The sequence below is a fragment of the Pagrus major genome, chromosome 23 (assembly GCF_040436345.1).
Source record: "Pagrus major chromosome 23, Pma_NU_1.0".
Lineage (NCBI taxonomy): Eukaryota > Metazoa > Chordata > Actinopteri > Spariformes > Sparidae > Pagrus > Pagrus major.
In genome coordinates, this window is record NC_133237.1 from 9083412 (window position 1) to 9096952 (window position 13541).

Genomic DNA, 13541 nt, shown 5'->3' on the forward strand with positions numbered 1-13541 from the left:
AAGTGTTATGCATTAAAAGAGCTGTTTGATGCTCCTTACTTTGATTATACTGTCCTCTAGTGTCGACTCTCCACGCTGCAATGACTGAACCCAAATCAAAGCATATCTTGTTTCTCTGCTCATTGGTTATGCACCACTTCTCCCAAAATGTCACGTAAGAAGATGAATCATTCCTATTTGAACAGAATAAATAGAACTGAACTGAGAACACTTTGCAAATTTACACCACATCTTTACATAAACGCCAACTCAGCTTTAAAGGTCGAATCACTTTTTTTTTCTTCTTCTTTTTTTATATAAAGACAAACACAGGTAAACCAGAGGATCTGAACCTAAACCTTTGGTCTCCTAAAATAGATAAATGTCTCCTTTTGACCCCTCATCACCAGTCGAATGACCATCATTTGTGAGCTGTTAACGTATTTCTCTGTTACTATGTAGTAGTACAATAAGGACAAATGCTTTTTGTATTTTCTTATGTTAGTACGGTGACGATCATTTTTACAGTTGTAAATGCCTTTGGCCAGCAGGCTACAACCAAAGCACTGTGTAAGTACAGGGTAACACAATGAGAGCAGTGAATACTTAATAATCCAGCCCGCACCCCTGAAAGTACTGTGTAAGTACAGGGTAGTAGTACAAAAAAGCATTTTGTACAGTACTGGTTATCAGCCAAACAGCTGACAACAATGACATCCTGCAGTACCATTAGTTAATTATGATATTATCAATCTCACATTTAAATAATGAAGGTGGATCAATGCTGTATGATATGCCAGTAAGGAACATTATTTTCATTCTTTTAAATGCAATGAAAGTTGAACTGGCTATGAAACAGTCTCAGTTTAATACTGATGCCTCTAACAAGCAAACAAGACCATCAGCGAGAAGATTTCTATATTTTTCTTGAATAGATATTATAGTTATTCTTGAAGTCTATGTAAGTCTCCACTGCTCTCCCTTGGTTACCCTGTACTCACACAGTACTTTGGGTGTAGCTTACCTGCAACTTACAGCTGTAAAAATGATTATCACAACTACCATAAGAAAAGGCAAAAAGCATAAGTAATAGTAATAGTAACAGAGAAATACATTATATCATAATATGGTAACGCAGGATGTTACTGTTGTCAACTGTTTGGCTCTGTTAACCAGTACTTTACTTCATAGGTACCCAGTATTTACAAAATACTTCAAGGGTAACTTATTTTGTCTTTCCTTTCAAATTTCCAAGTGTTCTCCCTTGTTTGTACCTAAATCTAAAAAAGTACCAGTAGAAACCAGTAAGTCTGGGGCAATCTGGGGCCACTGAGCATGACAGGACTGTCAGCGAATGGGAGACAAAGTAAAGAAAAAAGTATGCCTCCTTTTTAAAACATCAGGCTCCACAGAAATAACAACTAGAAGGCAAAGAAAAACAGATCTATGAAGAACAGAGGAGTCATGGTCTGGTGCATCTGACATGCCAGCTTGACTGAATGCTCAAAATAATTAAGGTGGGGTAATAAACTTCAGTGCCCAGAGGCCCTGGGGTTATTAATACAGCCTTCTGTGTAATGTTTACCAAATTAGTTAGAGGGCTGAATAGTTATGAATTTGTAGTCAAAAAGTGATTTTCTCTTCTCAGATTGTTTCATGTGAGTAATTTCAGCAGCCTTGACGAGGAAATAAATCAGCATTTCACCAGAAAGAACATAAGAAGGTTTGGAAAAAGTCTGAAGGATACGATTCTGTGTAACGGACCATAAAAGGTTTGTCAGAAAGCATGTTCTTTCTACATTAACTCTGGTTTGAGTTGTTGGCTGGTGTCAGCTGGTTTTAAAAGCCTGTTATTCAATTTTATTACATTGTGAATTCCAGCTTTAAAGCTCATGTCTTTGCCTTTAAACTGAAGCTGTTTATTGCAAACACTGTATTTCAACAGGCTAACCGTCTGCCAAATATCCTCATTCATAGCTCAGTGGTTTTAAAAAGCATGTAAAATGACATTTTCTATGTTTTCTCAGCAATATTATCTCTAACTCAGTAAAACCTGCACGTGCTCTGGACACTGCTGATTTCACCAGCTCATAAATCAGTGTTTAGGCAATGTTTTTCAGAGGACACCAGAAGGTTGAATTTGACAAATATGGGCCGGCCAGAGGGGGATTTAGAGTAACCGCTTTCATAAGGGTGCTAGATAATCTCCTCATCTGCTGCGAGAGACGCGCAGCAATGTGCAGTACTTCTGTGTGATCATCATCAAAAAGTAATAAAATACATGAAAGTAATAAACATGATGAAATGTAATATGACTCTATAGATGACGTAATATCATCAGGACAAGCCTGCTTCAACATGTTCATCATCCACGTGTCTCAGTGGTTGGAATTGATGTTCTGAACAGGCTCAATCTTATCTTCATTTCCCTTTCTTGAGAATTTTGTATTAATAGTGTGTGTGTGTGAACTCTGGCAGTCATACTACTTTGAACACACACACACAAAGTTATTTTAAGCAAAATCATGAGAACTCAGTGCTGAGAGAAAAAAGTCAGGAGTGGGGGGTGAAATGTGTGATGCTGATGGAAAGCAGATGATGGTTTGTGTGTGTGTGTGTGTGTGTGTGTGTGTGTGTGTGCGTGTGTGTGTGTGTCAGGGCTCCTTGCTACGTTTGATGTCACAGGATGAAAAGTTCACAAATAACAGGATTTTAAGCGCATCAGCCCGAGGCTACAGAAATAGACACAGATCCCCCACAGCCACATCTCCTGATCCTCCCTCCTTTGCTCTAATTTCTTGAGTGAAGACAACATTTGTTTTTTAGCAGGTACTGCCGGTTATTTTCAGCGCGCGGCCCCTGCTGTGGGAGGGATGAGGTGGAGGAGGAGGAGGAGGAGGAGAGACTGTCTACATAAATCATCCCGGAGTAGAGACATGTTTTGCTGGAGCTGACCCAGAAAAGTGAATTTTTCCCCCCTTCATGAGCTCACGCTCTGCAGAAACCTCATCCACGAGAAGTCTCGCGGTGCTTGGCGTGCTCTCGCTCCCGTCTCCAAGAAGAAAAAAAGGGGGCTCCTCTCATCACGGGCAGCTGACGCGGCGCTGGGAGCTGGCGGGCACGAAAAGAGGTGAGAAGGTGTTGTTTTTTCTTTTTACTCGTCTTTCTTCTTATTAACAAAGAAAGCTGTAAAGTAACACGAGACTTCATTTTGTTAGTGGCAGGAACATTTTCTCGCGTGTGAATGTGCTCCGGTGCTGAGCTCTACTTTGACTCCTAGACACCCATATATATGTTGATAAAGCCCACAGGCTGTGCTCAGGCTCGCTCCTCTCTCCTCCTGCATTGTCTCCACGTTCATTTGACTCACGGAGACCACGCGGCTCTTTGGACGGACCGAGCCACATGCCCCGAACCCCCTCCTCTACCCCTCCCGGCGAGAGGAACAGCCCGTCCCCGCGGCGCTGCTCCCCCGTCAAAGGCGACATTGTGTCCGGTCTGGCATCCGCTGGCGGCTGCTGCGGACAGGACGGTGTGGTCCCCCCCAGTCGCTGGCTGCTTTGTACGGCTTCATGTGTTGTTGACACAGCTGCTGTGACACCGGCACCGAGGTGCTGACTAACATTACAAGAGCCGAGCAGTCGGGAGGCAACTAAACACCAACAGATGATCATTAACAGGCTGTAACGTGACTTCAGAGTCAGCACAGGCGCTACGAACTTACCTGCTCAAATATTTAAGTCAAATTTAAAGGGGTGTTCCCCCTCAATATCTCTCAATGTTGATTTAATGCTTCAGCTGCTGTCCCGTGTGATGGTGGAGGAGGCAGCTGTTCAGATTCAGGCTGCCAGCCTCAGTAAAAAGTACAATTACCTTAATCTACTGTAATAGTACTCCATTACAAGTGTGTCACTGTTATTAACAAGATATATACCTCATGTGTGAATGGTGCAGGAACATGGCCCCTGTGAGTGTTACTGTTAGATTGTGTTATGTGCTGAGAGTTGATCAACAGGCGATACGTTTGCATTTGAGTCGAGTGTTTCAGGCGTTTTTTTAAAGGTGCACGATGAAGTGTCTGGGATGAACTTTTAGTCAGTTAGGAAAGATTTTTTTTTAATACGTAAACAAACCAAATAAACAAACTTTCTTAGTTTTCATGACTGAATAAACAAAGACCTCAAAGGACAACACAATCTCTTACTGTTTATATTTGGCGGACCCTGCCACCTTTCTAGCTTCAAACAGTGTTCCTTATTTTCCTCTGAGAACAGCTTGTTTATTCAGTTATGGAAAAAGTAAATATTTCTGTGTTTGTATTATTACCTCATTAATATTTTAACATTAAAATTCTGAGTATGAATTTCTACTCCTGAACCACACAAATCCAAAAGTTTGAGTGTGTCAAGTGTGGAAATAGCATCCTTTTCTTGATCTTACCATATTTAATACTCAATATTTTTAGATTTTGAAACATTTGTCAGACAAACAAGGCATTTAATAAAGTTTAATTGGGTTTTTCTACTAATATTTAATTAAAGGGGCACTATGTAGTAAGTAGTAAAAAATTCAAACTCAGAATTTAAATATTTACAATATTAATGAGGTAATAATACAAACTCAAAAATATGTATTTTTTCTATAACTGAATAAACAAGCTGTTCAATAAGGTCCCCAGAACACTGTTTGAAGCTAGAAAGGTGGCAGGGTCCGCCACATATAAACAAAGTAAAACAGTATGAAACTGTGTTGTCCTTTAAGGTCAGTTTGTTTATTCAGTTTGTTTAGGCATAAAAAAAATCAGTAATGAAGATCTTTCTCTTCTGATTTAAATTTCTTCCCCAAAACTACACAGTGCCCCTTTAACCAAATGATTCATTAATAGAGAAAGTATTCAGCAGATGGATCCATGATGAGATAATTGTTAGCTGTAGCTGTAATTCTGTTAGGTATTGTTGTGCACATTCATGTGTAAACAGTATTTTACTATTGTTATATTTGACGTGGAGCACATAGAAGATAATTTATTGCACGATCCAGTGTTTTCTATTCAAAATCTTTATTTGCTAAGTACTAGAAAGAGCCACAGTCACAATAAATGGAGTGAAGCGTGCAACTTTTTCCTCTGAGTTGTTTGTAATGGAGTAGGAGTATGAAGTATTATACAATGGAAAGACTCAAATAACTCATGGAGGACACAGGGCAGCAGTAAATTTGTTGGTGTGCAGAGGGGAACAGGAGTGCAGTCTGCTGCCTCTGGAGAGGGGAATGATGATTTTCCATGTCAATGGTCCCCTCTCAGCTTCAGGAAAGAGGAAATAATATGAGGACTGTTGCACGAGTGAGCTCCAAATTTAGAAGAGTGTCGGAATGGAAAAGTGACGCCCTGTGACTTTTAACTCACTTTCAAATAAGAAGATAGACATTCGGAGACCAGTGGAATTAAGACACATGAAGTTTAAGGTAGAACAGACACTGTGTATCTGTCTGCTTCTATAAAGCAATGGGCTATTTCGAGCATTGCATGAGCACAGTAAGCTTCAGTGTGTTTTTGCACATACAGAACATATCTTGGTTTGGTGCGTAAAATATTTGCTATTGGCGCTCGGTCAAATGTTGCTAACATAGGGGCTTTTATTACTTCAGAGGTGCTCAGTATTACAGTGTGCCGATGCTGTACCATAATCCATAGGAAGCCTGCTGTGGGTACAGCGGGATGCTTGTGCAATGAAGAAGTTAGCACTGTATGGTATGCAGAGCCCCTGGCAGGCAGACATTTGACAACCACTTGTGATTTTACTGCCGGGAGTGGGAGTAAAGTCAACTCAGAGAGGTGAAGGAGAAAGTCAGTTCATGCCTTGTCAAAAATGTGCAGCCAATAAACCGTCAGACTTTCCCACTTTGCTCCAGTTTTTATTAAGAGGAGCCAGAATACCTCGCTCTCATTCGCAGGGGAAAGATCATCCTTTGTTTTTACTTTGTGCCTTGAACTCTGCCTGCCTGGTGCTCTACCAAGGTGCTTAGAGAACACTGCCTTGTGTATTATTATATGAACATTTAACCTGGCTGCTGGGTTGTGAGCTCATCTGTGTGTCATTCTTGTTCGATATGCTCGCCAGCGGTGAGGCAAGCACATAATCTGACTTTGGAAAAGGAGGTGGTTATTAAACTCTAAGAAAGACAGAATATATAACAGTGATTTTCTCTCTGTCCGCAGGGAGCTGCAGGTATGGAGCAGAGGTGAGAGTTAATCCATGGATGGCCAGTTAGACCCCTGCAGTGCACCAACATCATGATAAGCTCCATCCTACCACAGGCTCCGCTATAGCTGCCATCTATCTATCGCCATGCTGAGAGAGAGCTCCTGGACCCTGACTCTGTTGCCATGGTGACCCTGTAGCAAGCAACAGTCACCATGGGAACATCCAGGATGTTCCGCGTCTTCGTCGTCCTGGGCTCGGCCTTCATGATCCTCCTGATCATCATCTACTGGGATGACGTCGGAGCATCACATCTGTATTTGCACACCCCAGTCTCGCCGGGCCCCAAAATCCCTCACCCAGCTCCCGCCCAGCCGCGGCCTCAAACCTCCCGAACCCCGTCCTTCCTGTCCGACATCGATGCCTTCGTTAACCAGTTTCTAGAGCCGGGAACTGGTGAACCCACAGACCCTGTTCCTGCTGACACAAGTAACCAATCAGAGAAGGCAGAAGAGCGGTATATACCGCGGCGGGAGTGGAAGATTCACCTGACTCCAGTGGCAGCAGAGCTCCGTGAGAGACAGGTTAGAACCTGAGGATATAATTGGTTTCTCTACTTATAAATGTTTAATTGACTCAAAAAACCTTTTGACATGTTACAGCAGGTAGGGCTGTGCAATTATGGCAATATATGATTATTTAAAACATGGGGGGGCCAAAACTAAAACTTAATGGTGAGTCACGGGCCAAAAGTAACCACCTATTGTATTGACGTTATTATGAAAATAATTCATAATAATTAGGGATCCTGCATTTCTAAATAGCATTTTTACCTCACAGAAAATTGAATGGCCTAAATCAATGTAGATATATGTTTTTTATTATTTTTATTTTCATTTTTATTTTCATTTTCCACCATCTGGCCGGCCAATTGGAACCTTAATATGTGCTGAATTTGGCCCAGAGGCCACTTTGTCAGCCTTTATTTAAAACGATTACTCATTGACTTTGGAAACATCACACATTTATTAAACTTTATCAAAAATGGTCATTTTACCAACGGATTTTCTAGAACTTTGAATAAAATTGAACTAAAACATGTCTTATTATAATGAAATGTCTTAATCTATTATAATAATGACATAATATATAATACATTTATTTGATATATGATGTGTATAATAATGTCATCTATATTTGATATACATAATGTGAGGAAGGATTGCTGAAATGTGTCTTTCTCCTCCTTTTTAGCTGCTCCAAGCACTGGTACATAACAGCACATTTAGACGCACATCAAAATCCAAGAGGCAGCTGCCTTGACTGGGTTTTCACAAATGTCGACTCACACAGTGACCTGAACTTAACGCACCACAGCCTGGCTGACAGTCAGCTTGTTCTTTTAGAGAATGGTAAAAGCACACAACGGTTGTATAAAGCACTGAATTTATAACACAATAAAATGAAAGCGTCTTTGTGAAAGGAATGCTGCACAATAATAATTTTTTCTGGATTAGTTTGTTTTCATTACTGTTGTTAGCCAAAATCGTGATTGAAAATAAAATTAGTTTAATTGCCCGGCCCTAATAGCAGATAAAGCACATGTATAAATAATACCATTCATAATGGCTGCATTTCATTCATGCCAGCACCCAGCTGCATTCTGACTCACTGGTGTAACAGGGCACGGAAATAGAACATTGTTAATGTCATTAGTTCCACTTTTGCTTTTCCTGCTATAGAAACTAAAACGTCCGCCATAAAAAGACTGTGGGAGGACTTCTGTATTAGTGCCAATATGATACTTACATTTCAGTATCTTATTTTTAGAAATATCAACATGATTTCTTACAGAAGCTCACATGAGTTCTCAAAGGCCAAATGTCTTAAAAACGAGAAGAAGTAGATGAACTTTTTTTAAAATTGCAAATCATACGGCTCCTCCTCTGGACTGTGTGTGAGTGTTATAACTGCGTTTGATCGACATCTGTCTGACCTGACTTATTAATTGAGTTGCACCTGTTTGTGTTGGAGAAGTTACAGCTTTCTCATTCTTGTTGGTTCAAGTAGATTGGTGACCTCATGTAATAACAGCAGAGCTCCATCCAATTTAATTACGAGCAGCGGTCTAATCAGCCAGAGTAAGTGGAAACACCTGTGTGGGCCTTAAAGTCAGCAACTATTGATTAAATACCAACACTAATCTATTTATATGCAGGCTACATGAAGAGAAAAGGCTTTTTGAATTCCTGATGTCTCCTTTCATTAGTCATCCTTTAGTCTATTTGTATACATTTGTTTGTGCACTGTAGGAAGAATGTAAATTTCTTTCCTCATTATAATTGCTAATGATAAAATGTGTTTGTCTGTGTGTGTAATCAGGAGCAGCGGCGGAGGTTACTTCAGGAGATGTGCGCAAATGACAGTGTGGTGTTTCCTGGCAAAAACCGTTCATTTGATGACATTCCCAACAAGGAGCTGGATCACCTTATTGTGGATGACAGGCATGGCATTATCTACTGCTATGTTCCCAAGGTATGCAAACATCTACATGTTTTTACTGCTTTACTAACATTGATTTATTCTAGAAGAAGTTTAACATGTATACGGCTCTCATAGACCTTCATACTGTAGGATTTCACCTGTTTCTTTCATCTTTATTCGCCTTCATGGCTCCTTCACAGGATATACTTCAAACTTTTACATGTGCTCCCTCCTCCTCTCAGGTGGCGTGCAGTAACTGGAAGCGCATCATGATCGTCCTCAGTGAAAGCCTGCTGAGGGACGGTGTTCCCCAGAGAGACCCGCTGGCCATCCCCAGGGACCTGGTCCACAACAGCAGCATGCACTTTACCTTCAACAAGTTCTGGAAACGTTACGGCAAGTTTGCGAAGCACCTCATGAAGGTCAGTTAAAATACTCTGTTGTGCACTATATGGTGATGATGATAAGGAAATATAAAAATGGAATACATTGTTTATTAATTGAATGTAGTAATTGCTGTGTTTTGTGGGTAAATGTGCTGCACGGTGAGGCTTTATGCTCGTCAATTGTTGTGAGAGTGACTATATTTTATGTGCTCCTCTCCTGGAACATGCTCTGCTTTTGCTTGATGTGTAATTTGCGACACAATACGAGCTAAATAAAAGCTCCACCACAGTGTCAAACTTGGACCCAGCAGCTCTGAGCTCACTGAGCTGTTACACACACATACAAACATTTTTGATGCCAACACATCTCGCAAAGCATCTCGCTGTGATTGCCACCTCAGCACTGATGCATTTTGGTTTTAACCTGCCTCTGCTAGCGTTATCCCATGATATCAGTATCATCTTATTACATCTGCTAGCTTTAATTCACTCTGTGATTCTGTACCTCCCACACAAGGACATGAGTTTATTCATTTATTTTCTTTTTTTGGTGGAACTGCTCCAGACTGTTCTCACCCTCACAGTTTTCAGCTGTGTCAGTGTGTACTTCTCGTCTTGAAATTACATTTCTTAGTTTTAGAGTCCTCTTTCGTCTTTCATGTTATGTGTTAATACAGTTTTAATTGATTTTTGAAGGTGAAGCTGAAGAAGTACACCAAGTTCCTTTTTGTGAGGGACCCCTTTGTGCGCCTCATCTCCGCCTACCGGAATAAATTCGAGCTGCCCAACGAAGACTTCTACCGGCGCTTTGCACAGGTCATGCTGCGCCGCTACGCCAACCAGCCGACGCCTCCTGCCTCGGTGGATGAGGCGTTCAATGTGGGTATCCACCCCTCCTTCTCCCAATTCATCCAGTACCTCCTGGACCCTCAGACTGAGAAGGAGATGCCCTTTAACGAGCACTGGCGGCAAGTGTATCGGCTCTGCCACCCATGCCAGATCCAGTATGACTTTGTGGGCCATCTGGAGACGGCGGAGGAGGACGCCGAGCACCTACTACGCCAGCTGCGGGTGGACAATGTGGTGGAGTTTCCCACCTCTCATAGGAACCTCACGGCCAGCAGCTGGGAGGCTGATTGGTTCAGCACAGTGCCTGTTGAGGCGAGGAGGGAACTCTACAAGCTGTACGAACCTGACTTCAGGCTCTTCGGGTACCACAGACCAGACTCGATCCTCAATGAGTGACTCAGACACACACACACACACACACACACATGCACACGTACACACGGTTTTTTTAATGTCATGAAATAACGCTACACTCCAACAACAGTCACACCTCTATTTGTTGTGGACTTTGCAGATGTGTCGTCCACTCTTATTCTACACTGAATGTGCACATTAATAAAGGGGCAATATGTAAGAAATGTGTTAAAAACTTTCAAAAATTAACTAAAATCATCAACAGAATGTGAAGAAAATAACAGTTTTGACAATATGTCATTTATTTTGTTGCAGTGAAGTTAGCATGCTAACCAGTTAGCGCCAGCCCGTGACGGTTTACAGCTCCTGTGCTAGCAGCGTAAACACTAATACACATCTGGTCCAAGTTTGAACTGCTAGCTGCACAGCTAACTGAGCTAAATAGTTAATGGCGGTTACAGTCAGAGGCAGTCAGAGGTTACTCTGGTGATATCCTGCACCATATTTGTTTATTGAGTATTGAGTAAATCTTACATATTGCACCTTTAAGGACTGCTCTAAGGAAGCACACTCATGAGATGAAGCCAGGTGATTAATGCCCATTATTGTTTGACTTTTTAAATCTAAGGTAAAAAGAAGCACACAAGGGAGACAGTTCAGCCGTTGATTTTGCAAACAGCGGGTGTCCTAAGATGCTTCACATTCAGTGTAGTCCTCCACTCTAAACTCCCCGCTGAGTTTGATGTCACGCCCCGTCTGTCATTTCTGGAGCCACATTTGTGTCGTGACTACACAGGCTTCGTAGCAGGATGTTTGAAACCTCGCAGTAGAGATGTCACGGAGCCGTACTCCACACAACCGTTTTGGTTCACACAGATGCATTGGAAATTTGGGCGATTAGTTAAAACAACGTGTTGCTAGATTAGTTTAAGGTGTAGTTGCACTAAAGTGTCAATCGTCATCTAATTTATTTCACATTAAGTGCAAGTGCAATGTTTATGTTAAACATTAAAGGGATTTTTATGTTAAACACATACTAATGACAGCTATCAACATCAGAAACAGGAGGAATTATTTTATACCTCATCAACACACCCAAAAGGGAGACAGTCATATGTTACAAAACACACACTGCACCACATTAACAACAAACCATACTGCGTCTTCAAACCTGTTACATTTCAGCATGGAGAAGTCCATTTACATTTTAGACATTTTAGCAGCTTGCGTTATTCAGCATGATACCACATGTCAGACTGACGCCTCAGCGTATACTGTAGAAGCACAGCAGCAGCTCCAGTGAGCAGCAGACTGAGTATCTGGACATGTCTCGGCTTGTCTTTGAGGCAGAAAACTGGAGTTTGAACATTCTTTTGTTTTCATCTGAGCTGGATGTACAGAGGCGAGCATCTGTGTGCTTTTCTAAAGGGAACATATTCTGTATTATTTTTGCTTGAGTTTTATCATCAGCATTTGATCATGTTTGCAGTTATTCACACTGAACTACTTTAGGTAACCCTGGAGACTGCAGCAGTGTTGATGTCTCCCTCTCTCAATATAATGAACATTTTACAAGGGCAGTATTTTCAAGGGACGTAGTATTTTGTAGCAAGGAGCTGAGCACATTACGAGAAGCCAGAAGGAGTGTTTTTCAGTATGTTGCTAAGATACATTACTCCACGTGTTTGGTCAATGCGTGCATATTAAAGGTCCAGTGTGAGGGATTTAGGGGCATCTAGTGGTGAGGGTGCAGATTGCAACTAACTGAGCAACCCTCGTCTCACCTCCCCCTGTGGTAGCCGCCAAAAGTGAGAAATGTGAAAGGCCCTCTCTGGAGACAGTGTTTGTTTTGTCCTTTCTGGGCTGCCGTAGAAACGTGGCAGACTACATGGAAGAGGACACACTCCCTCTGTAGATGTAAAAGTCTCATTCTAAAGTAACAAAAACACAACGATTCCTACTTTCAGGTGATTATACAGAAATAAAAACATAATTATAATTATTATATTCCATTTCTGGCCCTAAATTCTACACACTGGACCTTTAAGTACAGCTGTAAAGTTTCAAGAAGAGGCTGTTGTCAATGTTTGAGTTTCCAAGTAATGTTTTGATCAAAGTTAGAATCAGTGTTCTGGGCAAGGATCCGCTAAATGTTTTATATGAGAAGAGTGGGACGATTAAGATAGTGCCTTTTGGTTGCAAAAGTTTACACAGCAAAAAAAAGAAACCACAACGTATTTTTGTAGAAGGACTTAATTTTTACTTGGAACAAAATACAGTGAGAGCTGTATGAAGCCACAACAAGGTATATTTGATATACTGGGCCTTGTTTGTCATTTGTGATTATTCTTTGGAAGGACAAGGAGACAGCAGAGCCCTTCAGCATAACTGTCTTCATGGGGATTTGTATTGATTCATGATGCTGTGAGGACTCTTGTCAGTGTGCATGTGTGCAGTGCATTACTGTGTGTCGTTGAACAGATAGGATTACTGTGTGATTTGTTTTGTACGTGATGTCATTGACGTGCTCGGTGCCACATTATTCTGCAAATCACGAAGATGTTCACACTATTGACTCAATGTTGTCCGCTGCCTTTTGGTTTGTTTGTTTTGTAAGTGTACAGTATTTGACTGTATGTTTTTTATTTTAATCAAACTTTGACTCCTGAATGAATTTACTTAGCATCAGTGGTTGGTTTTCCCAAAAGTGTGTCATCATCACTTGGTGCATTTTCCATGTATGTCTAAATGTACACACAGGAAAGCAGAGACAACTGAGAACACTCCCTGTCACCAGTGTTTTGTCAGATTTTCATCTCTTTTTTATTCTTGTTTTGTTCTTTTGTTGTATTTTCTCATGTTACTGTCCTGATCTTAACCATGTGAGCAGTTTCCTTTTTGTCTTTTTTCTTCAAAAGTGCAAACAACAACACGGTAATATGGAATAATGTTGTAAGGCAAAAGGGAAACGGTTTATTTATTGGCAGAATAAAAACCTATGAGCACATGCTGCTTTTGTAAAGGGAAAATCTGTGTTAATGACTCTGTCCAAAGCGTAGAGTTTTCATTATTTCTGTCCACAGTCAGCGGACACTTCAATAACATTTATGCTCTGAACAGCTTAACGGCTTGTTGAAGCTGCAGTGCCAAACCTTCTCCTACATTTTGACCTCATGCCAACTTCTAACATTAAATCGTGTCACAGACCAAAAAAAAAAAAATCTATTTTTGTGGTTCATGTGTTTGTAAAAGAAAGTCACGAGAGACCTTTCAGTCGGCCAATCTTGTT

The 13541-nt window shown here is 41.1% G+C and overlaps 1 protein-coding gene across 1 annotated transcript; it reads left to right on the plus strand.

Moving 5' to 3' along the window:
* Positions 1-3061: 3061 nt before the first annotated feature.
* On the plus strand, positions 3062-13473 carry chst12a (carbohydrate (chondroitin 4) sulfotransferase 12a). The gene is made up of 5 exons (XM_073493657.1): positions 3062-3109; positions 6197-6763; positions 8562-8714; positions 8906-9085; positions 9746-13473. Exons 2-5 carry the CDS (start codon positions 6395-6397, stop codon positions 10292-10294), a joined length of 1251 nt encoding a protein of 416 aa, XP_073349758.1. The 5' UTR covers positions 3062-3109; positions 6197-6394; the 3' UTR covers positions 10295-13473.
* Positions 13474-13541: the final 68 nt, after the last annotated feature.

Coding starts and splice junctions, on each gene's coding strand:
- chst12a (XM_073493657.1), top strand. CDS start 6,395: ATGGGAACATCCAGGATGTTCCGCGTCTTCGTCGTCCTGGGCTCGGCC. Junction 8,715..8,905: donor TCTACTGCTATGTTCCCAAG/GTATGCAAACAT, acceptor TCCTCCTCTCAG/GTGGCGTGCAGTAACTGGAA. Junction 9,086..9,745: donor TTGCGAAGCACCTCATGAAG/GTCAGTTAAAAT, acceptor TGATTTTTGAAG/GTGAAGCTGAAGAAGTACAC.